General features: G+C 51.9%; 1 protein-coding gene across 4 annotated transcripts; it reads right to left on the bottom strand.

Annotated features, from left to right (window-relative positions):
- On the bottom strand, window positions 1–27630 carry Vps37b (VPS37B subunit of ESCRT-I). 4 transcript variants are annotated; one of them, XM_052168492.1, is made up of 5 exons: window positions 27437–27531; window positions 24679–24772; window positions 5938–6109; window positions 3005–3087; window positions 1–2126 (listed from the first exon to the last, which is right to left on the bottom strand). In XM_052168492.1, exons 3-5 carry the CDS (start codon window positions 6080–6082, stop codon window positions 1635–1637), a joined length of 720 nt encoding a protein of 239 aa, XP_052024452.1. In that variant the 5' UTR covers window positions 6083–6109; window positions 24679–24772; window positions 27437–27531; the 3' UTR covers window positions 1–1634. The 4 variants fall into 4 exon arrangements, with proteins under 4 accessions (XP_052024452.1, XP_052024450.1, XP_052024453.1 ...); XM_052168490.1 differs by lacking the exon at window positions 24679–24772 and having other exon boundaries at window positions 27437–27630; XM_052168493.1 differs by lacking the exons at window positions 24679–24772; window positions 27437–27531 and adding an exon at window positions 8594–8896.

Raw genomic sequence — 27630 nt, 5'->3', positions numbered from 1 at the left:
TCAAATTAATAATTCTCAATTTATTAAGAGTTCTACAGCTTTACAGCCCTGGAGCCAGCTACGGCCTGGCAAGGTCACCTGGCGGCCCCACTACATCCACCCAGAGCTCCCATGTGGCTGCAGCCCATGACTGGGCAGTGGGCACTCCTGGGGGCAGCTGGTGGCAGAGGTATTGAGGTGGCACATACAGCTCTGTCTCTTTACAGAATAGTTCCAGTAGGGTATAGAGTCCAAATCCATGAAGAGGATACAGGACGACTTGGGGACAAAGGCTGATGGCCCTGCCAGTGGCCCAGCTGGGACAGGCTCTAGTCAGCGCTGCCTTGAGTGTTACCTTGGGCTGCAGCCAGCTGGCAGGATGGAGGTGGGGTTCTGAGTTCTAGCAACAGGCACGCGGCCCTCTACTAGGGACAGGTGTGGGGCTGCCCCTCCCAGCTGGGCCCTGGGAACTCTGCACACGTGGCACCTGCAGATGAGATCCCAAAGAGGAAGGAAGGAGCTGCTGCTGCTGCCAACCCTGTGGGGTGGACTTTCCCAGACCCCTCCACACCCTGGCCAACCCCCGCAGCACTGCCGGCTGCCCACGACTATCCTGGTCGAAGGAGGACCGACCTTTCCTGGCCTACCACAGAGTGACGAGGCCGACCAGGCCCTGCCTAACTGGGTTCCGTAGGGCAGCAGTGGCTGGTGCGCTGTGGGCATCTGAGGCCTGGCACAAGTGAAGTAAGGCACAGCACGGGCGCGGGCGGATGTGACCGTGCACTGCTTGCCTGACAGGAAGCGGCACTCAATAAATCTGCATTTTTAACCAGCTCAAAACAGTATCTGCATTTTTAAAAAAGTTTCCCTGAATGGTCTTGAGAGCATCAAAAAAGTTTTCTTTTGAAATATAAAACAGGAACATTACAAGTGTGGTAAAAACACTGAGTACTTTTTTTCACAGAAACCGTCATGCGGCTTGGGGTGTGCGGGGAGGGCCGAGGACTGTACTGTGCAAAGTCCAGCTCATGCCGGCCTCACACCCAGGGCCACAGCCCGCCTGGCCTCTGCACACAGCAGCCAAGTGCAAACTCTGCCTGTGGCTTTGAACCATGAGAGCAGCCAGCTTGGGGGGAGAAGGGGGGAGGGGAGGTTACTGTGACGACCTGCCCTGCACAGACTCGGTGAACAGCACAGCTGCCCGGCCTGGCCTGGCCATGGGCACACATTCCAGGCTGGCCAGTGTAGACTGCTTTTACTAGTGCCACAGTAGCTGGTGGGCTACGACTTGAAAATAAAACAGATATAACTAATCATGCTTCTTAAATAAAGCTACAACAGGAGGGCCAAGATTCTAAACTGGGGGCGGGGGGGGGGGTAATCTTTCCAAATGCACGAGTCCATAGACACTAGACACTCAGAAATCACACCCAGAACACAGACCCATGTGATGCAGACTGGCCTGGCACAGCCGGCTCCCTTGGAGCACAAAACCTGCTCTCTATTACTTACCACAGACCTACAGTTCTAAAGTCAGATGGACGCACTGGCCCGGGCACCCAAGCCCTTGGCCCAGATGCTGCACCTTGCAGCCTGTCTGCAGAGCTCAGCCCGGCAGGCAGAGGATGTCTTGCAGGAAGAGCAGGCCCCCGAGCTCACTGCAGGATGAATCCTGGCTGGTGTGGAGCCATCCGTGGAGGGGGTCTCTGGGGCAGGGCTGGTGGGTATGGTGACACCAACTGTGCGGAGAATCCTTGCTGAGGGGGGAGGCCCACTCTGGGAGGCAGAGGTGGGCACTGCAATCCTGGGTATACAGATGCCTGTCCTGAGCCCATGGCAGCAGTGAATGGGGTGGCTATGTGTCCTGCAGGCACCGGGGGTGGAGGTGGGGGGGTGCGCCGAGGCACAACAGAAGGGAGCCCGGTGGCCTCCAGAGGGGGATAGGGGAGGGCAGGGGCAGGTGCCGGCTCCGGCACCCTGGGTGGTAGTGGGGCCCCGGCCTGTGGGAGTCTCTGTCCCTTCAGCACCAGCTCCTGGAGCTTCTCCACTTTGACCCGGCGCATGTGTGCCAGCTTCCGTTTGCTCTGGTAGACATCAATAAAGGCATCTAGAGGAAGCTCTCCATCCAGAAACTTCTCTGCCATGTTCTACAAGAGGCAGGAGAAAGCAGGCTGTAAGAACAGGCCAACTGTTAGGAAGAAGGCTCCCTTCACACTCTGGGCAAAGGAAAGAGGCTCTCAGCTCCCTGTGGTTCCCTTCTCCTGGGTGCCCGTCTTCTGCTGCAGGCTCAGAGCTGCTGACCTGTGTGCCCGGGGCCTGGGTGATGCTGACAGGAGCCATCACCACGCAGAGCCACAGCAAGATGAGGTAGGTGGTCCCACTGTTGACGCTACTCTGCAGAACCATGACAGACAGATGGCAGGCCTGGCAAGGCCCTGCCTTACTACCACACGGTCCTGAACTGCCAGCTCTCTCACTCCTGAGATGGCCACTGCCCAGGCCCTGCCCTCTGGTTTCCACCTGGCTGCGACCCGACCAACACCTGACAGAGCACACAGCCGAGAACCCTACTTGTGGCTATCTGGGCCTGCCAAGGCCTAACGGTTAGTCAGACAAGCACAGCCTGACCATATGGTTGCTACGGCAACCATACAGATGACCCTGACTCATTTCCTCCCTCACAAGGCTCCAGCCATGTATTCAGCCAGCCACGTGTGGAAACAGCAACTAGCTGCTTCACTGACCACAGCAGAGGCCTCAGACAGTAGCGCTCAAGAGGCTGGCACGAGTTAAGAGCAGCATGTACATTCACACCAGGCCGGAGCTGGACCACCTGATCCCTGCCTGGCACGGTCCCTAGCCAGAGGCCAAGATGGCCACTTGCATCCAGACCCTCCTGTATTGGAAGTGCCACTGGTTGGGTGTGGAGTTGTGGGGCTCGCAAGTCCTGGAGGTCAAGGACTGAACAGGGTGACCTAAGAGTCCAGACATGCCGTGGAGTCTGCTAAGGCTGTCCTAGCCTTACCTCAGTGTCTTCCTCAATCTTGGCCCCTTCTGCCTGAAGAAGCGCTAACAGAGTCTCCAAGGAAGCGTTGTTAGACTGCTTATCTGGAAAACAGTAAAAAATATGATGACGTGAGGCTGTGTGTCCTACCAGATGCCTTCCAGTTGGACAAAATCATCTCCAACGAGAAAGGCATCAGGAAAGACTTTCCAGGAAGCTACAAGGAAAGCTTTAAACACACCAGAGGAGCCAGAGGCGGACAGGCTGCAGGAGGCAGAGCATGCCAGCATCCCACCTCAGAGCGGCAGAGCCGCCTCTGTCCACAGAGCTGGCAGCTTCTTATATGTGACCAACACTGTAATCACACAGGCTTTCCCCAGCACCAAGGGCTGGACAGGGGCTTCGCACACGTAAGGCAGCAAGTCTGCCACTGGGTTCTATCCACGCCCTCCCCTGTTCTTACATTGTATACACTCTGACTGAATGGTCGGGTGACCTGAACCTTGCAATCCTCCTGTGGCTGCACTTGCAGGCCTGCCACCATTCAACAGAGCATTTCCCTCATCTCCTCTCAACCTTTTTCCCTTATCACGCCCTCCTGTGGAGAGATGACTTAATGGAGCGTACACACCTGAAGCCTCAGGGTCTTAGATTCAAACAGCAAGAGGGGCTGGAGAGAAAGAAGGCTCAGAGGACCTGGGTTCAGTTCCTAGCACCCACGCAAGGTAACACGCACTCACCGACACCTACGTAGAAATCAATCTCAAACAAAGAAAACTCCAGTAATATCCTGCCAGGTCCGGCTGGTGACACATCCCCAGAGGCACCGACTTGCCTTCTCCCATTCAAGGCCTCTACAGCACGGATGACACTGCCCTGGCTCTGCCTGCCAGCCTCTCACTCAGCCTGTCCCTGCCGTGGAACAGATGTATCTGAACCTTCTTTCTTTCCAAAGCTGCCATTCCACCACAGCCTGCACTCTGCAGATGGGCACTTAGATTAGTCTTCAACTTAATCATTGCAAAAAAAAAATAAAATAAAATAAAACAAAACCAACCAACGTTTGTCCTTATCAACTCAGAGACACAGTGTCTCCTCCCACTGGGCACATGACCAAGCTGTCCCTGTCACAGGACATGACCTGGGCCTTAGAAGACCTGGCTAAGAAGCTCTTCCAAGGTAGTGGCCCTGCACCAGCATGTGATATTCAAGTCTTTAACATTTTCTCTTACAATCTGGGTGCTGTCGGCAGCTGTAGTGGCGTTACGGGGACCAAGGGGGCTGGAGCAAACAGTAGCTGTAAACTTCACGGGAGAAGGTGATTTGGAGTTTGCTGGTCTTTTTTTTTTTTTTTTTTTTTTTTTAAATTTTTGAGGCAGGGTCTCTCTACATAACCATGGCTGCCCTGGAATTCACTCTGTAGACCAGGCTGGCCTAGAAATCAGGTTTCCAGGCCGCCTTGTGAGGTGCTGGGATTAAAGGTGTGTGCTACCACACCAGGTGTTTTACTGTGTGTTTCCGCATGTATGTGCTGGTTCCAGCAGGAGACACCAGATCCAGCCAGTTGTGGGCTTGTGTGGCAGCGAGAACAAACCGTGGAGCCCGTAGAGGAGCAGCACCCAGCTCGCTCAGCCGAGCCACGTCTCTGGTCCAGACAATGTGTCCTTTTTTTGGTTGTTTCTTGAAACAGGGTCATTCTTGTAGCCCTGGTTGTCCTGCCTTTCTGTGTAGACCAGGTTGGCCTCAAACTCACAAACACCTATCCGCCTCTACCTCCCAAGCACTGACGCCAACACAGCCGATTTCCAAGAGGTCTCCCCCCCCCTTTTTTTTAAGTTTTATTTTTATTTTATGTACATTGGTACTTTGCTTGCATTTATGTCTACGTGAGGGTGTCTGATCCTCTGGAACTGGATCACAGGCTGTTGTGAGTTGCCAACTGGGGGCTGGGAACTGAATCTTGGTTCTCCAGAAGAACAGATGGTGCCCTTAACCACTGAGGCCCGAAGGCCTCAGAGGTCCCCCCTCCCCCACTCTGACCCACCATTTCTTAATTTAACTGTTCCAGGACCGCCCTCAGCCTCAGCCCTGAGGCGTGCTGCTTTACACCTGCAATCCCAGCACTGCAGAGGCAGGGGCAGGGGCAGGGGTAGAGGGAGGGGCAGGGGCAGAGGCAGGAAGGTCATCTGCAGCTACAGAGTAAAGTAAGTTCAAGCCCAACCAGGGTTGACACACACTGTGACACACACACACACAGCACACCTCCCACACTCTCCCAGCATACTCACAGTACACAAATCCTGCACGCCCACTACATACACTCTCACAGATATACCACACACCATCCATACTCACACACATACCACATACTCCCACACACCCCACACACACACACTTCACCCCCCACACACACTACACCCCCCCCAGTCACACAGACACCCCACACACTCAGTCTTTCTATCTTTGTATAAAGCCGAAGTGAGCTCTGACATCTCTGCCCAACGTTCCAGCTCTTCCGCACTTCACCTCAACAGCAGACGCACACGGAAGTGTCAGCCGACTGCCCTGGTTCAGAAGATTCCTTCTGTGCTATATGGAGCAAGTGGAGTCTTGGATTTAGGAAGTGGTTTCTTCCCTAAACCAGCAGTGTGGGTCACACACAAACTATGCCTTGCTACCGCAGTCACTATTATGACCTGAAACTTTCTCGTGTCATTTTCCTGGTAGGGCATCCCTTGAACTATGTATGCTAACTTCAACTCTTTTCAGTTAAGACAGGGTTTCTCTGTGTAGCCCTGGCTGTCCTGGACTCTGTAGACCAGGCTGGCCTTGTATTTAGAGATCCTCCTGCCTCTGCCCTCTTGAGTGCTGGGATTAAAGGCTTTCGCCCACCACCACCGTTCAGCCTTCCTTCCTTCAACTCTTAATGTCAAAGATCACCTGGAAAAAGTTACCTAGTTTGGTCTTCTTTATCTGATAGGCCTCGAAGAGAACCTGGAGTTCCTGGTACTTCTGGGTCAGGTGAGCTTTCTGAGCATCCAGTCGGGGCTGGTACAGAAGGTTTCCCTCAGCCAGGCTCCGGTTGCTAGCCAGCGTCATCTCTTTGTTAAGCTGAACGGTCTGCGTCTGCAAGAAACACAGGCTGGTGAGACCGCGGGTGTGTCAGTTCCCAGGCAGGTCCCGCGTGGGGGCGCCCAGAAGGCCACGCCCTCCCTGGTCCCCCAGTGGCCTACATGCTGGGCAGACAAGCTAAGCAGAGACTCCTGCCCCCTCTGCCTTCCAAACAAAGGCCCGAGTCCCTCCCCTCCCGATGGCAGCACACAGGGCTTTGGCTTTGGCTTCAATGGATGCACTGTGACTTGACTTCTGCACAGCTGCTGCTGGGCTGGCAAAAGGACACATCTGTGAAGGCCCAGGGCTGGACTGTTCAGAGCAAGCTTTGCCGCTGCAGAGGAAATCACAGCCACTTTTGTCAGAGGGTGCTCAGTCGGCGGGGTGCCAATGTGCGCTCCACAGCCAGCCTCAGATCAAAGGAGCCCAGCGGGGCCCAGAGAGCGAGCCATGTTTACAGTGACCACTTCTCCATCTTTCTCACGCCCACTAACAGCTCTCCTGCGTCGTCCCCATCAACGCGGCTGACCCAAAGGGAGAGGGGCTACAGTGCCAGTCGACAGTCCCCTCATGAACTCAGCGCACCTCACAGGCATTGAAGCCCGGCTGTGTGGCCTTCGAGAAGGAGGTCCGTGAAAGGAACACGTGTGTTCAAAGAGAAAAACTAGACCATCTGCCTTCCGGTTCCCGACTTCCTCCCTCATGACAACTTCCTCTACAAGGCCTGCCCACCATTACCTGGCTTTCAACCCTCGCCCCAGGCGACAGACCCGCCCATTCGTTTTCCCTTTAATATTTTTCTGCCGCCCCACCCAGGCTATTTTTGCTATAACTTCCTTCCTCTCTGTATTCTGTATATAGGCCTCTGCTCCCCCACCTCCCACCATACCCTAGACAGCTCCAGCATCCTCACACATGTGACACACACAGAGTGGAGACCAGGGGAGCCCCCAGAGGAAAAGAAAAGCCCTCGAATACCTGATCCTGTCGGAGGTATCTGTTTAGCAGATACACGGACCCTAAAGACCACACTCAGCTGAAACCAACCACGGAGGACCTCAGTCACAGAGCCACTTAAACCCAGCTCAACACTGTAAAACACACGCCAGGCACATGCCCAAGGCTGGGGGCATGGGGACACTTTCATTTCTCTCTGCTGCTGAAGCAAGCAGGGAGGACCTGGTAAGCAAGAGGGAAGACGGCTGGCGTCTAGGAGGGTTCCCGGGAGGCAGGTAGGACTCCTGTGGCCCATCTGCTCCAGAGCTGCCCTGAGCTATTTGTGGGCTCTGGGGACCGATGGCCGCATGAGACTTTCCTTCCATTGTTAAGCTGTTGAGAGGAAGAGACGAACCCACCTGTGCATATCCACTCTGGCAGGCCTTATGAAACTAAACATGGAAATATCGTTTGCCCCAGAGCTCGTGGGCATTCTTCCAGAGAAACACAATCTCCTATATGTACACACACACATATGCATCCCTGCACTAAAACTTCCCAGGAGATCTGTTCAAAATAATCTAAAACCTGAGGCAACCCACACATCTTTTACCATGAGAACAGGGCAGCTGTGGTGAGTCCATCCCGTGGAAGAGCATGACGCATGCACCAAACAACTTGAAGAAAACCTCAGAAAGTCAGGTGTGTGAAAATAGCCAACCCTGAATTCAGGGCTGACATCGCAGACTCCATGCATGCAGTAGTCTCAGCTCTCAAGATGGAGAGAAAGGGCAGGGAGGGGCTGACATCGCAGACTCCATGCATGCAGTAGTCTCAGCTCTCAAGATGGAGAGAAAGGGCAGGGAGGGGCCATGAACGGACAACCTCTAACTGGGACAGAGTCTGTTCTATATCCTGGGGATCAGGCTCAGCACCTTGGCCGTGAGTGTAATGTGTTACTTTCCCTGATCCTCCTCCTGGGGGATGAGATCAGAGGGCAGAGGAGCCTCATCTTACGTCTACATCTGAATCTATGCCTACACCAAGTCAGATGCAAACCAACTGTGTGGCCTCACGGTGGCCGGGCTGTGATCAAGGCCAAGGTCGGGACCAGGCATGGCTCTTCTCCAGCTGCTGCTCTCTCTGCACTGTTCATCTTTTTGTTTGTTTACAGACAGATTCTACTGTGTAGGCCAGGCTGGCCTCAAACTCACAATCATCCGGCCTCAACTTCCCAAGTATTGAGATGAATGCATCGTGAACTACCACATCCGCGTGCGTACACATCAGTACTGGAACCGCAGTGCTCTGTTCCATATCACTGATGAAAAGCCACTGTCCTCCAGGCCTGAGGAAGGCAGAGGATGCTCACAAGCCCAGGAGCACTCAAAGTGGAGCCTGTCCGCCCTCTGTGGGGCCGCCCTCTCCCGGTTCCCACTAGCGGACGTGGAGCTGGATCTGTTCGTCTGAGGCCTCCCTGACAGCTCTAGTCGAGTTCACAGCCACCCACCGCCAATGCTCTCCGCTCTCTACGGCAAGGAAGAAATGTCTCTCCTTGCTCACCGTCTGGCGAGTCCCATCCGGATCCGAGCTGTTGGCTCGTGCTTGGCACAACAGGCCCCAGCACACGGAGACCACTCAGTGAAATCTGCTCCACCAACGCACACCCTCGCCTTAGAAAACAAACCAAAAGCCATCTGAGGCCGATTCTCAACCAAAGAACAGGCCTGGGGCTCCGAGGTGCTCATCAGTCATGTGCAGGGCTCTGGCTTTCACCTCCACCATCAAACAACAATGCAAAGGGTAACAAAATATGGACTAAGAAGAGGTGAGCTTTGTCAAGGGACCCAGAGCATTCTGTTGCACAGCTCTGTGCACTCGCTGGGCTCTCGAAGAATGTCACTTGAGTCTAAGCCTGGCTGAGGGCATGTGGGGTCACGCTCTGTGGGTAGTTTCCAAAGCAGCATGTCCCCGGATGTTCTTAGCAGAAGCAACACAGTAGCCTCACGGTCCTGAGGTGGGCGTGGGAAAGGTGACATTCGAGCACTTGCTTCAGCATTGTTAAAGGCAGCTCCACAACAGCGCCCCCCCCCCCATCAGAATAGAGCATGCACGAGGCTCGGGCACCGCCCCCCTACCCCCCAAAATCCAGACCAACCACCTATTAGCCAACTGTCTGGACAGGGCCCAGGCAAGGACTTTTTCCCCCAAAGTCTCAGGGGATTTCAGCATGCAGCTAAACAGAGACACGCCACTTTGGTTTCTCTGTAAAATGCAAATACAAAAATATCTTGTTCCCACGGGGTACAGTCAGGACTGCTTGCCCTACACAGCTCACAGTCCTGGAGGGGAACGCAGGGAAACCTGTGCTAAGAACAGGCATTCATCTGGTGGGATTCATAAAGGCAAAGCCATCTACCAATAAAAGGAACCAAACGAATTCCCAATGAGGGCGGCAGGCTGTTAAACTGGTTATATTTTTTAATATACCCTTTGGGCCAGCAGATCTTTTTTTTTTTTTTTATAGGAACAAATGACACATCCTAAATGGCCACCCAGAGAATATCCTCAGCCTCCAGGAGGACGATGGCAGGCAGCGAAGACACGGATCGGGAATGCCTCGGGCTGACAGACCTTCTGTTCTGAGCTTTTGTAACTTTGGCAGGGACAGGAGGGAAGCTCGCAAGGGCCAGACCCAGCAAAGGCTCTGAGAATGCAGAGGGAAGTCCACTGCAGCAGACGCCAGGCTCGAAAGGAATCGAAGTTGTGCACATCCTCCTCCCCAGCACAGGCAGGGTCTCTGTGAGAACCGCGGCCGCTGCCGGCCAGACTCCTTGATCTTTTCCCACGGTCCATTTTTTTTTTTAACCATAGAGCAATCTTTTCAGGAAATAATTTCTCTCTGGTGAAGAGCCATTTCTGTAAATGTTCTGGGTTTCACTTTAGCTTCCTTTTCCTCCTACGAAAACTGAGCGCTGGGTGCGTGCATTTATCAGGCCCCATTCGCGTGGCTATTTCTGCCCAGGAGTCTGACGGAGGCCGGCCAGGCCATCTGCCCAGAGTTAGTTAGTTAGCACGGCCACTCTGAATGAGTGGGCTCAGCTCACTTTCAAACTTTCTTCTTTGAGCTGCCACTTGATTTTTTTTTTAATGACTTGCTTCATTTTTAACAATCATACAATTTTTAAGAAAAAAAAAGTTATTTCCTTATGTTAAAACCCACACCTTTCTGATGTTAGCACAAACAGAAGGCAAACACCGGGGAAATAAAATACTTCTCTTTAAAAATGGGGGTTGGAGTAGGGCCTGGAGAGGACCTGAGGTCAGCTCCCCGGTGCCCAGTCACACAGGCGTAACCCCGTGTGGGGTTGAGGGGGGTGAGAGGCAGGCAGACCCTGGCGCTCACTAGCCCGTCAGGCCAGCTGACAGGTAAGCTCTGCATACAGAGACCTTGTCTCAAGGAGGTGGCGCTGAGGGAGAATGGACCACACCCAGTGTTGACCTCTGACCTCCACCAGTGTGCACGCCACCCTGTCTGAAATGAGGCAGAAATGAGACCTGCTAGACACTAAACCCCAGCAAGGGAGAAAACAGGTGTAGGCCCCCTCTGCCCATGCCACACTTGGAGATGGGAGACCCCAGCCTGCCGGCTAGGGCCAGGTCAAAGGCTGGGCTTTCCAGTGGACACCATCCAAACCAACTACTTCTCCAAAATGAATTCTGACCCAAGCCAGGCCAGAGCCTGGCTCCCTTGTCTGTAATTACAAGCGTGTCTTCCTAAATGCAGGCCGCTCTGTCTTTTTCATGGAAGACTACTACTTCTGGCCATCACCGAGTCCTCTTGACACAAAGGTTCTCCTAAACGACATGAGCAAATCTGAACAAATGAATGGAAATACTCTGTCTGTCCATCTGTCCTTCCGTCTGTCCCTCCTTCCCTTCCTCTCTCCTGTCTTTCCAGACAAGGTTTCTCTCTGTGTAGTCCTGGAACTCACTCTGGCCTTGAACTCAGCCTGGGAGGCTGCCTCTGCCTCCCAAGTCCTGGGATTAAAAGCCTGTGCCACCAGGGCCCGGCTGGAAATTCTTAACAGTACTGGTAGCCTGTCACATGATGTGAATCCAGGGAGCACTTGGGTCCAGGTGCGTCCCTTGAAGGTAACAACCTGGTTACCTCACCATTCTCTGAAGGCCTAGCGTATGCAAAAGGTGAACGATCTTGCTTTATTTAACAAGCAAACATGTTACTGGGCAATACAGCAGAAGTCCTACCCCTGGCACATATGACACTTGCCACCAGCTTTGTTCATGTGACTCCTAGGTCCCCACTGTCCTGTCCACACCTCTACCGACCTTGGCAATGGCTCTGAGCTGCCTTTATCTGAACAGCCCCACCCCAAACTAGACCATCCCTGCTCTGCGTTCTCTGCCACCTCGTACTGACACAACCCCGGGTGGAGGGGTGTGACCACAGGGAGCTGGCCACAGCTAGAAGGGAAAGAGGAGGCACAGCACACCATGCCAGGCTCCCAGCTCCCACAGAGTGTGACACATGCGCTCTGAGGCCACGGTACTGCGGTGAGCTGCTACAGCAGCCACTGGGCGCTGGCACAGCACTGGCATCTTCTGTGCTCGAGGTCCACCCTCGCTCCCGCTCTGGTCCTCGAAACCAACCGACTGCAACACCTTTGACCTCTCTCCTGTGATCCAACCATGTGGACCAAAGATGGAGGAGGGTAAAGTGGGGTGTGCCTCCTCACAGGGAGTCAGAGCAGGCCAACCTGGCCCTGTCCCCCACCTGTCCCCCTCCCAACTCTGTCTCCAGAGAGGAATCTCAGCACCCCCTCCCACCGGGAAGGGAATCCCTCCATCTAGTGAGCCTGTCTGCCCAGAAGCCTGCAGATAGCCTCCGCGGCTTCCCTAAGCAGAGAGGCTCTCTCTCCCTTCTGATGAGGACACTCAGCCCCTTAAGGCCAGGTTTGGTGCAAGTTCAAGGCCAGCTGGACCCTGCCTCAGAGCAACAAGACTAAACGAGATCGTAGAACTGCAGTCTCTGCAGCATAGCACAGGGCGCGCGCGCACACACAACTTCACTCCTCAGCCACCGCCTGTCCAGCTCCTCCAAGGGCAGAGTCTTTAAGTATCTACCATAATTTTGGCAGTATCATAGACTATGCTTGTTACCACCCAGCAGGTGGTGACCGCCTGTCATCGTGGTTTGCCTTGGCATTGCCTCGGCACTGCAACCACCACTAAATAAAGGGAAAAGGGTAAGTTCATGACAATGGTCACCAGGACAGGACACCTCAGACATGAGGTGGCTTGGGGAACCCTCTGCAGCTATATTCAACCCTCCCCACTGACAAAGCTCAATGCGCAAGAGAACGCTGAGTTATCAGCCACTGTGATTTACCCATTCATTAAAAAGGAAGAAGCTTTATGGGGTGCCAGCCCTAGACAAAGAACTAGGCAAACCAGGACTGTTAGGAGAGAAACAGCCTCCCTCAGGTGGGTGCCCTTACTGGTTGTCTAATACAAGGTAGTCAGCCTTGAAACCTATACATACAAAACAGACATGTGCATACAGAGATCTGTGTGTGCAGCAATAACCAGTGGACAAGAGCTAGCCATTTGAGGAGGGGGAGCAGGGGAAGGAATGGGGATGGTACACGGAGGGGCTGGAGAGAGAAGTGGGAGGGGAAATGTACAATTCTATTTTAATTAAAAATCTATTTTTAAAAACCACAAGCGATTGCTCCTCCTGGCCAGTCACAACATGCTCTAACACAGTAACCGGTCACTCATTCATTAGTTCATCCCTTCGTTCACTCAGGAAACACACCTAAGAGCCCAATAATGACCCGGAAGCAGCCCAGAGCCCCAGCGCCTCACGGTCAAGGTCATCTCCATACATAAAGGCTCTGCAGGTTGGGCGCTGCCCTAGTCCAGGCAGGGCCATGCGATCTGTCACTAGCGGTGTGGCCTGCACACACACAGCACAGTGCCTTGGAAGGGGGTCGAGGGGGATCGAACTGATACGATCATAAAGGCTTAGGGAGTTCCTGGGGTGACTCAACACTTCCACTGTGGTCCCATCTTCCCACCCCAGGATGTCTAGCATTTGTTGGCTGTTCTCTGCCCTGCTGTAACAGTCTGAGGTTTACCCTGAGTGTGCTTTCTCCGTGGCTCTGCTGAGGAACAGAAAGACAACAGTTGACTAGCACCCACTTCCAACAGCCACCTAGAACTCACTCCCACGGTCTGTCTGTTGTTGTTGTCCTTGTCATTTCCACACACAATGCAGCTGCACGTAACCCTATCCCGGGTTCTTGTCGACATTTAAAAATACCTTTTCCTTCATGTGAAGGGATGGACACTGAACCGGAGCCTTGCCTGCCCTTGCTGGACGGAGGCCATGTGCAGAGTCACCGCAACCTTTACGCTTTTTTGCAGCGTCCATCCGGGCCTTTCGCTCTTACAAGCTCGGAAGGCGAGCTCTGTATCCTGACTCCAGCGCCACGATCACGCTCTGCGTCCCACACTATTTCTTCAGCATCATCCATGCCTCCGAGTGTTGGCGGAATCGCTAGAGCTTTCTGCCTTGTTTGATCACGGGAAACACGATTCACGCCGGAACTGCGTGGTATTGGCTTCGCTCCCTTTCACCTTTTTAAAGATGACTTTGAACCAGGCATGGCGGTTCATACCTATGATCTCAGTACTTTGAGGCTGAGACAGGAGGACTGCTGTAAGTCTGAGGTCAGCTACAGTAAGGCTCAAAAGACCAGATAAACAAACAAATAAAACAGCCACACAAAAACAACTTCTGGAAGAGGGAGTTGGCATCTGAGCAGAGTGTGACGCTCTCAAACTGTCCAATTAGTGAAGTCATCGTCCACTGACCACATCTTCATTTGACCTTTGCCACTTCAGATAAATGTAAAGCTCTCTGAGACACAGCGAGGAGGAGACAGACCGTAAGCTTTTGTCCCACTCTGCCACTCACAGCAAAGGGCTGAGGTTGCGCTGGGACCTTGGACACTTGGCTTGTAGACCACGCTGTGAGGGAAGCGCTGGCCTGTGGTCTGCGGGGCACGTGCTCAGCAGGCTAACTACAACTTGTCTTACCCACTCATCTGAATGCAAGTCGCACAGTCGCAGGCCGTACGCCGGGAGTTCCTTTTTAATTTTGTATATTCCAGCGTCTGTATGTGGGTATGTGCGTGAGTGCTGCTGTCGGATAGAGAGCCAGAGGCAGCTGAGCCAACCAAACCCGGTCTTCTGCAGGAGTTGTATACGCCTTTAACTGCTGAATCACCTCTCCAGCTTTGGTATGTTATCATTTTTATATCACATATAGTGCGTGTGCGCATGTGTGCGTTTGTGTGTGTACCCTCACATACACACGAGTGAAGTCATAGGACCACTTATGGGAATTGGTTCTCTCCTTCCATCATCAAACTCAGGTGATAGTAAGACTTGGAGGCAATCTCCTTTACCCTCTGAGCCATCTTGCTGGCCCCGGGGTTATTTAGAAAGCTCAAATTCATCTCCCATTCAAAAAGATTGAACCAATGGCCAAAGCCAGTTCCCAAGTGACTGATGTTTTCAGGAGGCCTGTGGTCCAGGCCGACAGCCCCCCACTCCCACCCCGCCCCACAAAGGCCTGCTGCAGTAGTCTGAGGCACTCCCTTCAATTCAAATCTCCCTTCCCTTTTCCAGAGAAGAACCTAGCAGTTGCAGAGTCAGACTGTTTAGCACGGTGACAGAGGGAAGACAGGATGGTCCAGAAATACAGCGGAGGAGTCGCGGAACATTACAAAACTGGCCTAAAATACAACTGTCCCCGGGGGCTGTGTGAAACCATCTCCAAGACTACAGCCCACTCAGGAAGGAACTCCAGCTGCTTATCAAAAGCTCCACTCCCTCGCCTGGGAAACAAAGGTTTCCTGGATGTGGAGGCGCAAACCATCAGCCCCAGCACACAGGAGGCAGAGGCAGTCGGATCTCTGGGAGTTCAAGGCCAGCCTGGTCTACAGAGTGAGTTTCGGTACAGTCAGAGCTATACAAAGAAATCCTGTCTCAACAAACAAACACACAAAAGGACCAGTGATTTCCAGTCACTTTTTTTTTTTTTAAAGTAAAGATACTTTGTTGCTGGGATGGAAGACAGAAGCTGCTTCTTCAGAAAGGAGGAGGTAGCGGCCTCTGAACTCAGTCCCATCCGCAAGGAGATGGCCGTGAGGCTACGGACTGGGGTGCTGCTCACACGACGACCAAGAGCTCACGTGTGGAGGCTTAAAAACAACGGGACCAGTCCCAGAGAAGAAATTAAGTCAATTCTGGGACACACAGCTTGCCAGTGTCCTAGTTCTGGGAGGATGACCCGCCGCGGCTTGCTACTTCCTAGAAGACTTATTTCCTAATACTCAGATAAAAACAATCAAGCTCTTGAAACTTGGAAATACTTAGATGTGGTGTGAGGAGTGAGGAAGTGTGACCTGTCTAAGTGGCTCTGATAATGGATACCGGCTTTGAGATGTGACTTGACTAGAGCCACTGGCCTTATGCTAACTTGGGACCCTGGGTGGGGGGCAAGGAAGGATGGACCAGCCACACTGATCATGGTACTAATTGCCCTTGTCCCTTATCTCTTAAAAGTGGTGTGTGTGTGTGTGTGTGTGTGTGTGTATGTTCCCAGACCACTGAATCCCAACCTTTGTTACCAAGCCTGGAAATTCGGCACCACACATAATTGGAATTAGTTAGTTAACTGAGCAACTTGGTTAAAGCGCCCTCACACTAAACAACTAAACTTGTTTTGTTTTCTTTCAGATAGCTCTAGATAGCCCAGGCTGGCCACATACTCTTAATCCTGCCTCTCCCAAGCACTTGCACTGACTGACTGGACATCTTAAAGACAGGGATGTGCTCATTTCCCCCCCACCCAAGACAAAGGTCTTTGTTGTGTGTGTGCAGGAGCATGTGTGTATGCACAAGTGTGTGGAAGTCAGAGGACAGAGTGAATTCTTCAGGGGTGTCTGCTGTATAGCCTTCCTTTTTTCCTTTAAGACAAGGTCTCTCTCACTGGCTATTTATTTTGTATATGGGTATTTTATTTGCATGTGTACCACCTGCATGCCTAGTGCCCACAGAGACCACAAAGGGGCACTGGGTCCCCTGGAACTGGAGTTAGAGACGGTTGTGAGCTGTCAATGTGGGTGCTGAGAACTGAACCCAGGTCCTCTGCAAGAGAAAGGAGTGCTGTTACCCGCGGCCCCGTATCTCTCCAGCCCTTCCACTTCATTTTTACGTAGTCACATCTTTCCACTGAGTGAAGACTCAGGCACTGGGCGAACACCGTGAGAGCAGACTCTGAGGACGCTTTGACTGGTTCTGTCTAGTCTGCACCTCACTCACCAGCGAGGCTCTGGGTCTTCACTAGTGAAATACTTTGTATTAGCACTTTCTAAAGCACACAGTTAGTTTGGCCTTCACAAAGAAGCAGTCCTCTTCCTTCCACTCACAGTTCACCAGCTGGTGAGTATTGCATAATCTCTAAGCAAATAAACCCAGAAAGAAGAGGTCTGAAAGCAAACACATTTGGCCCTTGATTACCTTGTGGTTAGGAACAGCAGAAAGGCCGAGCTCACCGTGAGGCGGGGTGAGGGGCAGCACTCTGTTTTATTTTGAGACAGGGTTTTTCTGTGTAGCCCTGGCTGTCCCGGACCTCATTCAGACCAGACTGGCCTTGAGCTCACGGATATCTGCCTGAGCCTGCCTCTTAAGTCCTGAAATTAATTAATTAATTAATTAATTAATTAACTTATTTATGAGGTGTCACTGCACTGCTGGTCTTAAACTTCGGAGCTCAAATGATCTTCCTGAGACAGTCTCCCAAGTAATTGGGATGACAGGCACATGTTACTATGCCTAGCTTAGTCCCTTTTTAAAACTTTTAATGTTTGTGAGTGTGTGCATGTGTGTGCATGCTCCAACAGATAGAAATGCAAAAGGATAGAGATATCACATTGGCACAAGACAGGCCATACTGGACATGCACGAGCCAGGACACACACGTGGTCCGAGGATAACATGGGATCTAGCTCTCTTTTTCTACTCTGTGGGTTCCAGGGATCAAATCCAGGTTGTCAACCGCCATTACCCACTGGGCAATCTCACTGCCCCTCAGTCGCCTCTGCTGACGGCAAAGGCAAACAGATGTAGAATGACTGGAATACTTTGTTCAGTGGAAAGATCTCCATCTTCTGTAGTAATTTTAAAACTGAATTTAGCACTCCCCTTGTTCACACCCCCAACAAAATTCAGCTTACTAAAGAAAATTTCTAAACCCTAACTTTTAATTTTTTCCTTTTGTAGGGGACAGATCACCCATGTTGCCCAGAGTGGTCTTAAACTCATGGGTTCAAGTGACCCTCCTCTCTCAGCCTCTCAGCAGTGGGACTGCGAGAGGGGCCACCGCATGGCCCTGGATCTGAATTTTCTTAGTGGTTTCTGTCTGAGGCCAACCACCAAAGCAGCGGAGGTTTCTTAGGCCCTCTTTCCTCTTACCCACAACTGCGAGCGAGAGGTTTGTGTGGGGGCGGGTGTCTTTCAGTTTGGTCTCTATAAAGTACAAATGGAAGGCTGACTGTCCCAGTGGGCCCTAGGTTGTGTGTCTTCTGATGTTCCCCTCTTATCTTTAATATACATCTTGACATGGCCTTTCTAACCCCGACTCTGACTTCGGTTTAATGAACTTTCTTTTATGACTTTCATTTCTGACTCTCACTTCGGGAGAAAAATCCCATTCTAATTGGCAGATTTTTTTTTCTTCTTGTAGGTAGTTAGAAAAGAAGAAAATGAGTCAGAAGAGAGACTGTTGCTCTCTAGATTAATCCACTTATGTTTCTTTAAAAAAACCTACTATCTCCTGCCTAAGCCACCCTGACTCCGAGTTTCCATCACTATAACAAAATGCCAGAGTTAATCGGCTTATAAAGAAGGAGGGGCTTTGCTTTGTCTCACTATTTCCAGTCCCTCACAGGGCTCACCCATCACCATTGCCTCTGGCCTCTGGTGGGAGGACCAGATGGCAAACGTAGGGAGCACGGTGGGGAGGTGGAGGACACAAAAAAAGTATTAGTATTAGCACGTGCCGGGCTGGAGAGATGGCTCAGAGGTTAAGAGCACTGACTGCTCTTCCAGAGGCCCTGAGTTCAATTCCCAGCAATCACATGGTGACTCACAACCATCTGTAATGAGATCTGAGGGCCTCTTCTGGTGTGTCTGAAGATGTGTACAGTAGACATCAGTGTACTTACATTTAATAAACACAGTAAGTATTTAAAAACAAAAACAAGTGCCTTTGGTTCGTGCCCTCAATGACTGAAAGACAGGTCCCTCTGCAATAAAGTCCATCACTAACCCACTGAGGGTGTGGAAAGTGCTCAATGTCTTTTAACAGAATTCCTGATGGGGAGGGGATTACCTGAGTACTCAGAATACATACATTAGGACAAAGACACAGATAAGATGTCAAGTAGCCACTGAAAATCATGCCGTGGAGACCCGGGGCGTGGCCACCAACCCTGCCCATCTGAACTCTGAGCCTGGGACCCACAAGGAGAAAAGACAGACCGATTCCTGGGGTGCTTTCTGATCTGCAGGGTTTTTATTTTCCTTACTCATAAGTTTAAGGCATCTGTCAGATTTTTTTTTAAGCATTTAAGACGCTGGATCAGAAACAACAAATACAGGCTACCCACCTCCTGAAACAGTCCATAAAAATCACGAGGCCTTCCACATTGCCCCAGAACTCATTCCGGACATTCAACAATTACTGTGCTCCCACTGGTCCCCCAGGAGCCCCGGGCAGTAGCAGCGGATGACATCTATCCCACAGGAGGCCCCAGGGCCTCAGGCATCTACTAGGATCTAGAAAATCAGAACGCAGGTGCACAGCCTCCAGAACTTCACCTCACACCCTCCCAAACCCCTCAAGGTCTCCCCTTCCATCACCCCACCTCCCAACCCGCCAAGGTTGCCCCCCTCTCCTACTACCCTGCCAGAAAGAAAGAAAGCAGCCCCTCCACGGCCCATTAACCATCATTTCCCCAACTCTATTTGCTGGGAGATGTGTAATGATCCTTAAGAATTTAAATTCCAGGAATTAATGCCTGAAGGAAGCGTCTGTCGGCTCCAATGGCCTCGCATAGCAGCCTTAGGACGGAAAGGCCTTTCTGCTCACTGCCTGATTACTGCCAGGTACCACACTGGCTATGCAGGCAGTCTGATTTAATCCTTGGGACAACTACACAGGATGCCTTTTTCTTTTTCTTTTCCCAGGCTGGCAGCCTATATAGCTGAGGATGGTCCTGGATGCCTGATCCTCCTGACTCTGCTCCCAAGTACTAGGACCACACAGAGCCTCCATACCCTGGGTATCCCGTGCTGGGGATTAAATGGATGCCATCTGAACTACAGTGGTTTTTCTTTTATTAAATAAAAAGTCTCAACTATATCACCCTGTCTAATCTTAACTCACTCACCTATCTGAGCTCCCCACAGCTAGGGTAACACGTCACCTGTTTTAGAATGCTACTGTTGATACTACCGTGTTAACAGCGAGCAAACTAGTATTTGAGAAACTAGCCCCAAAGTTTCCTTGCACCCCACATCTTGTCTCAGTCTCCCCACTTCTTACTGCATAGGACACTTTGTTGTCCTAGTACTTCAGAGGCTGAGGCAAGAGAGCACCTGTTTGAGGCTAGCCTGGGCTACACAGCAAGATGCTATCATCCTCCCGCCATCACCGAAAAGCAAATATATACATATAGTTGACTTTCCAGGTTTTTGTAGTTTTTAAATTTTACGCTGCCTTTTTTTGCTGTCATTTTCTTGCTGAAAACACACACACACACACACACACACACACACACGGATTTATTAGCTTTCCACTCTATCTATAGCGCGCAATTGACAGACACATAATAGTTCACTATTAGTCCATCTGGGCAGAGCGAGTCCCAGGTGGCTCTGCTGGGGCACAGCCTCCGGCCCCGAAGCCCACTGCAGTGGCTACTTTTCAGCCTAACTGATCTTCATATTTCCTCATCTTGTCCCCCACACTCCCACACGCACAGCAGAGTCATCTACAGAAATGTCAAGGGCAGCCAACCGCAACACTGCCTGGCCTAAATCCTGCAGTGGCTCTCCAGAGGATCAGGCCAAGCTCCTTACCCCGGCGGCCGGCAAGGCCATCTGGTGCCGCCTGCCTCTCTAGCATCAGCCTAGCACTGGTCCCTCAAGCCACGTTAGTGTATCACTGCGCCTGCGCCTGCGCCTATCTCCAGAACTCTGCGGGAGTCTCTGTTCCTGCTGTTCACCCCAGGCCCTAGAGCCCACTCCCTATCTCCTGATCACCTAGACCTCAACCTCTGGATCCCCGCTGAGTCACTCTCTCCTCCAGGAAATACTCTGTGACCTTCCCCCATGCCCTAAAGGCTTCCTGGGTCTCCCCTGACTACAGCGTGTTGAGTCCCAGTACTCAAAACCTGTCTTGTGGATTTAGCCGTGTGTACCAGCGTGATCCTAAATGATAAAAACCATCCAAACTGAGGGTCCAGCTGGATGGTGGAGAGGGCCTGCCTCGAATTCGGAAGACGCTGGGTTCTATCCCCAGCCCCACAAAAAAAGAAAAAGGAAGAAAGAAAAAACAAACTGTGGCTTTACTAGTTTCACATCCCCAGAGAGAACTGGTTCTCCACAAGGGTTGAGGAATGAATAAACCTCCTGGAACTTAGCTGTGTGCACATGAAGGACACCGGCTGTCTGCAGACAAACATTAATTGGCAGCCACTGTGTCCCTCCACCGTGCTGGCTGCTCGGCTACTGACATGAACACAACTTCAAGAGGCCATTCGCTAACCCTTGGAGAGAACAAAAACATTGATTTAAAAGAAGTATGTGGCCGAGCAGATGGGTTAGCATGTGCACGTGACAGCGATCTGACTTTAACCGCCAAGGCCTACATGGTGGAGAACCAACCCCCACTAGCTGTCCTCACTTCCACACAGGCACACACATAAATAAAATGCACAATGAAAAAAGAAAAAGAAATATCAGGGGCTGAAGCGCATGCCTTTAACGTCAGCACTTGGGAGGAGGGGCAGGGATGTGAGTTTGAGGCCAGCCTGGTCTATACAGCAACCTCTGGGCCAACTGAGCTTACTAAGTGAGAATTAGTCATGTCCCCTAGAGGTAACAAACCCAAGTATCACACATCACACCTCAAATTCCATTCTTCTTGAAGAAATGCTATAAGGAGCTTGGCTTCCGCCTCTGTCCTGCTGCTAGGGAGAGTTCTTCCAAGTGCGGCCAGGAAGGAAACAGCCAAATACAACTCTGGTCTCAGGCGCCAGAGGCTGCCTGGTCAACTGTCCCTGGGACTCTGCGGATAACCTTGTACCGTGTGCCCGCATAAATCCCCATGGCAACATCCACTCCACATAAGGGCCTCGGGAACAACACAGCTGGCCTTCCTCAGCTCAGGAGCACAGCCACTGTAGATCAGGGGCAAACAGTCACTCTAGGTTCCGCTTCAGGCCAGTTCTGACAGAAGCACAGGGAGAGGACATCAAAATGGGGTCAACTCAATTCCCGGAACTTCTTCCAGTTATCTGAGGGCACCTCCTTGCTTCTGACAACACACTAACTACCTGGTTGTCATGCGAACCTTAGTCGCTCTGATTTCCAAGCAATGGGGAAGGTTGGCTGAAGTCACAATCTCATGCAGATGGTTCTGGAGGCTCTCCAGAGCCACACACTCTCCTGTGTGGAGGAGCACTTGCTCCTGTCCTGGAGGTGCCCTGCTGGAGCCCCGCATTCCAACAGGGTCTCATTTCTCCCTATCCACTGACAGACACCTTTCTTCCACACTCAATCCGGGCCACTCTTCATCCACGGAAGCCAGGCCACGGCTCACAGTGGCACTGATGGGGGATGCCCTTTTTGTCAGACACCATGCTGGTGACAGTGTGGAAAACACACGTGTGACAGAATAAAGCCAGGGGGCCACAGGGAAGTGAACAGGGTATAAAATGGATGTCAAATGCCATAGAGGACACAAACGAAGAGGCTGGGAGACAGGGAACACGTCTGTAACTGAGGGAACTGGAGAATTCCAACTTATGCTCAGGTGACAGAAGGGGCATCGAGACTGGCCGGGCCCAGACCCTAGTCTCTTTCATTTTTTTTTACAGACTGTCTCTCAAAAGTGAGCCCAGTCTGGTCTAATTTGTTATAATCCACCTGCTTCAGACAATTCAGCATGTTTCAATCTATCAGCTCAGAGAAACTCTAAGAAAGGATGGGGTGGCCTCTGCGAACCCCTCCCCCTGGGTTTCATAAAACCCTAAAAAGGCAGGCACCACCACTCTCCCTAAAGGCTGAGAAAACTGAAGGGCATAAACTTAAAAGGCAGTCACCCAGTCACATGACTCTTATCTATTCGGCTTCCCATAAAACTGGAACATTACTATTTTAAAAAGGAAAACCCAGATGTGCTGGCTCGCACCTTTAATCCTAGCACTCAGGAGGCAGAGGAAGGAGGAGTTCTGAGTTTGAGGCCAGCCTGGTCTACATAGTCAGTTCCAGGACAGCCAGGGCTACTGACTGAGTCCCCTTCCTAACTTCCGCAAGTTCAAATTCTTGGCTTCTAAAAACCCAAGTCCCACCAGCAGTGATTCAGCCCTGGTGTTGTCCAGGAGTCCCAGGTTAGCGGTCCCGTTCAGTGAGCCGCTGTGACCGGGGCAGTGAATGCGGTCACACACAAGTCACAGCCCAATGGGCCTCAGGGAGGCAGCATCTTCCAGGCTAGAGTTCTTTACTCTCCACAAAACACTATGTCTTTTCAAGACTCCTGGCAGCTCTGTGTGCTGGTACTTTCACTCCCACAGGAATGAAGCTGTGGAGTTTGAATCCTCTGAGAGCGTTAGCTGCAGACCAGGCAGCACTTCCATAGAAGACACACAGGGAGCGCTGACCCCAGAGGTCCAGAGTGCTTGCCTCATCCCCAGGCAACCGTTCCTTTTATGGAAGTGCCTTGCCAATCAATGGGGCTCATGTGGGCAGATAAAGATGCATCCCACCACCATGTGAAAAGAAAGCAAGCCAGTATGTCGGTTTAAGTGAGTGGTTCTCAACTTCCTAATGCTGCAACCACTTAACAGGGTTCCCCAGGTTGTAGTGACCTCCAGCTAGGAAGTTATTCTCACTGCTACTTCCTAAGTGGAGTTTTGCTACGGTTAGGAGTTGTGATGTGAATATCTGTGGTTTCTGATGGCCCGTGGAAGGGTTGTTCACCCTTTGAAGGGGTGGAGACCCGCAGGTTGGGAACTGTCGGTTTAGTAAAAGCCCTTTATTGCACAAGCCTGTGTCCTAACCCTCCGTCCCACAGAGGAAGGAAGGAAAGAACCTCCTCCTCCTCCTCCTCCTCAAAGCTGTTCTCAATTCCCACTCTTCACGGACACCCATGTGGACACAAAACAAATTCAGCCAGGCGCGGTGGCACAGGCAGGCCTTACGGCCTAGCACTTGGAAGGCAGACGCAAGTGAATCTACCTAGGCCCGCCTGGTCTACAAAATGAGTTCCAGGGCAGTCAGAGCTATGCAGGGAGACCCCGTCTCAACCTCCACGTTGTTTTCCCATCCAGTCCCCATCCCTGTTCCCACCTCCCCACCCACACCCACAATATTTTTCCCCAAAAAGAAAAAAGCACTTAGAGAGCAGAATACAGACAGGAAAAGAGAAAACACACAGGGCCCAGCGCTGGCATCACGTTAATGCCTGGAGCTGTGCTAAAACTCACACTCTGCAATTAAAACAGTGAAGACAATGCCCACAGCAGTTAAGGCTAACAGGAGAGGCCTTCACCAAGCCACACTTGACAGCAGCCACAAAATATCCCCTCCGGCTGCGAGAAGCCTCACCCTACAATTTAAAACACTGTCTGTTCTGCCAGTGAGTGAGTGTGTGTGTGTGTGTGAGAGAGAGAGAGAGAGAGAGAGAGAGAGAGAGAGAGAGAGAGAGAGAGAGAAAGCCTTAGTCTTCTAGCCTTCCTCTCAGCTTCTGAGAGTCTGAGCTATGAAAGGCCCACTCCCCCCACCCCCCAGTGCCTCCGAGTCTCACGACCCCCCTGACTGGACAAAGATAAAATGTGTGAGGCTAACAGCAGGTCAACATTTACTTTAAAATTTTAAAAACGAAACCCTATTCATCTGTTAGGGTGACATCAGCTAGTCTTTTTTTTTTCTTAAACATGTATTTATTTACCAATATGAGTGGTCTATCTGCATGTACTCCTTCGTGACAGAAGAGGGCATGGGCCCACTGTAGATGGTTGTGAGTCACCTGTGGGTGCTAAGTATCAAACTCAGGTCCCCTGGAAAAGCAGCCAGGGTTCTTAACCATTGAACCACCTCTCCAGCTCATCGGTTATTCTCTCAAAACAAAAATAAAAACAAAAACAAAAACCCCAGGTATCCCCCCCACCCCCATATGTGTGCGCACACGCATATACATATGGGTACGTGCAAGGAAACATGTATGACAGAGCATGCCGGCCAGTGGAAAACCTCCAGCGTTCCACCTCAGGAGTGCCTGGTCTCCTCAGTTCCAGTCCACCTTGTTTTCTGGGGCAGGGTCTCTGCAGCGTGCCTTAGGGAGCCTCCTGTCTCCCGGTCCTGGGGAAGACAAATGGATGACAACTGCGTGTCACCATTTCTGGCTTTTTATGTGGGCTCTGAGGTTTGAACTCAGATCTTCCCGCTTCCACAGCAGGCGCCTTGCCAACGGAGCTACCACTCCGGCTCCTGCAATTACTCTTTATTGAACACTGAGCACTAACCGTAAACTGTGCTCAGTGTTTCAAAGTCACCATCTCGCCTGCCCCTTATCAACTTTCTGAACCATCTATACCACCCTTCACAAGAGCCAGAGACGCGTGGTAATCTGCCGACGGTCACCCAGTATGAAAGCAGAGCCCAGTCCACTCCACGGTCGACCGTTCCAGAGCCCGAAAGCTTCGGAACACATTCACATAAATCTCCATCTGGTCAGGAGGGGATGGTTCAGGATGGTTCACAGAGTCTTCTCCTCTCTCTTGAAACCATCCCAAAATAAACAAATGTGTGTGACACAGCCAGGGGAGGGAAACTTTCACCACAAAAAAATAAAATAAAAACCGCTGTCGGGAGTTCCACCCATTCCTTTGGAAAACACCGCCCATAACTAGGACAACGGGTGTGCAAACCAGGTGTTTTGGTTTTCGAGTTGCTTCCCTGTTTTAAAAGCTCGACACACTCTCTACTGCTGAGTAACTTCAGTAAGGCTATGTGGTCGCCTCAGGTGCGGTCAGTCCTCAGCATTTCCATCTGGCACTGTGGTAGGAAGAACACCTTGACTCAAAAAAACCTAAACTAAATCAAAAGTCCTACTACGTTTATTTGCCTTTCTCTTTCTCTAGTAATCTCAAGGATCCTTTAATCCCAGCACTTGAGAGGCAGAGGCAGGCGGATTTCTGAGTTCGAGGCCAGCCTGGTCTACAGAGTGAGTTCCAGGACAGCCAGGGCTACACAGAAAAACCCTGTCTCAAAAACAAAGCAAAACAACAACCAACCAATCTCTAGGTTTCTAGGGGGAGGACGGCAAGGTTGGAGCCACAGACCATTTGACTCACTCCCCACCGACCCATCCCTCCGCTAAGTAAGAGTTTATGTTATTAAATGTTCCACTTACGGAGTTCCAGTAGCTGTTCTCACTGAAACGGAATAGTCACAGACAGCAAAGTGGCAGCTTGCAGGCAGGGTCACAAGCTGAGAAGCCTACCTCTCATTTTATTATTAAGCTAGAAAGACACACTGCACACAGCCAACAAAACGTCTCTTAGAAACCACAGCGAGGCCAAGCGAGGATTGTCCTTTCTTGTGCAGGCGCAGAATTCTCATGCAGTCAAGGAAGATGGATTTTTTTTTTTTGTCTCTTATTATTCTCTGAAAATGGACAGTGCCACATGGAGACCACAAACTGGGTAAATTACAGTGCAGGGCAACGATCCATGTGCCAAGCTGCAAAGTCCGTGAATACAAGGGGTGTATTAATGGAAACACTGATACCATCTTACTACAGTGGCCTCTCTGTAGCGGCAGACAATGATCTGTTGAGGGTTTTCCAGGGATTCTGAATGTACAAGCCTCTTACAAGCCACCTTGGAAGGGGGCTGGCTGGGTGCTGAATAATTCCTCTTCGGAAAGCAAGCCAAGAAAAAAAAAGGCCCCCAATACCAGCTTCAGGCAGGAGGCAAAACTAAGCACTGAGGACGACTTAGGGAAGCTCAGACTTCCTAGACAAAGGAGGTAGTGGGCCCCTGAGAACTGGATCAGACAGCTCCAGACTCAAAGCACTAGAGGGTCAGGACCAGTTAGTTGGGAGAGAGGGAAAATGGAAGTACTCAGGGCAGATCTGCAAGGGTGAAGTCAGTCACTCCTCCATGCAAACCACAGGCGAGGTGTGGAGGAAGATAGCCAGAAACATGGGCGGGCACATGCCTTCCAGAGGCTGGGCCGGCTTCGGACAGGGAAGGGGGGGGGTCAGTACTCAGCTCCCAGCCGGTTTCACTCTGTTGCCAGACGCAATTTCAGGAGCCCAAAGAGGTGGGCAGACAGCGGTGGGGCAGAGCCAGGCATGCTAGAATTTCCTCGATCCTTTCTTTACACGAAGGCCGGGATGTCTGGGGAAACGGATCCTCTTGCTACTCACAGACCGTTCACAGAACCACCAAAGGAAGGAACTCTTGAGCCAACTCTCCTAAAGCCACTATCACGGGAAAGGGCCTTTGGGAGAACCGGCAGCCACTGGGCCCCTTCCCACCTTACCCTGGCTGTCTGTGGCCTGAGCCTCTGAACCTCGAGGACCCCTCTCAGAGTCCCGTCCTAGACTCAGCGACAGATCTCTGCTCCCCACAAGCCCATCTTTGAACAGTCCTTCAACTCGAGCTAGTTCCCAGAGCCGATCCGCTTTTACTGGCTTCAGTGCCCCCAGCGACTTTCCAACCTTTCCTTTCAAAACCTTCCCAAATCCATGCCCACTCTACCTGCTTTGGTCCCCTAGAGTCCTTGGAAGACTGAACAGCAGTCACCTCTACCCCTACCAAGCCAATCTCAGCGCCTTCACTCCCTCTCCCGGCCCCAGACCCGGTGCCAAAGACCCCCATGTCTCGGTTCTCGGCTCCGATCCCCGACTCAAACCGGCCTGGGGCCCTCGGTGCCCCCGATCCTCGCGTCAGGGCCCCACTCTGGCTGCCAGCGCGCCGTCCCAGCACCCCCTTCCCCGGGTTCCAAGACGCTCACCTCCTCCATCCCCCGCACCATATCGCCGAGCTGCGCCTCGTCCTCCAGCAGCTCGTGCAGCTGCATCAGCGACAGCCCCGCGAACCGCGCCTCGCTCACGGCGCCCGCCATCCCGCCACTCGGCCGCTGCCGCCGCCACCGCCGCCGCCACTCGGGCCGCCAAGCTCCGCCGACCGGAAGCGCCGCCCTCAGGC

Source organism: Apodemus sylvaticus, chromosome 22 (assembly GCF_947179515.1).
Source record: "Apodemus sylvaticus chromosome 22, mApoSyl1.1, whole genome shotgun sequence".
Taxonomy (NCBI): Eukaryota; Metazoa; Chordata; class Mammalia; order Rodentia; family Muridae; genus Apodemus; species Apodemus sylvaticus.
Note: the sequence above shows the minus strand (reverse complement) of the source record. Positions and strands in the feature narration are given on the sequence as shown.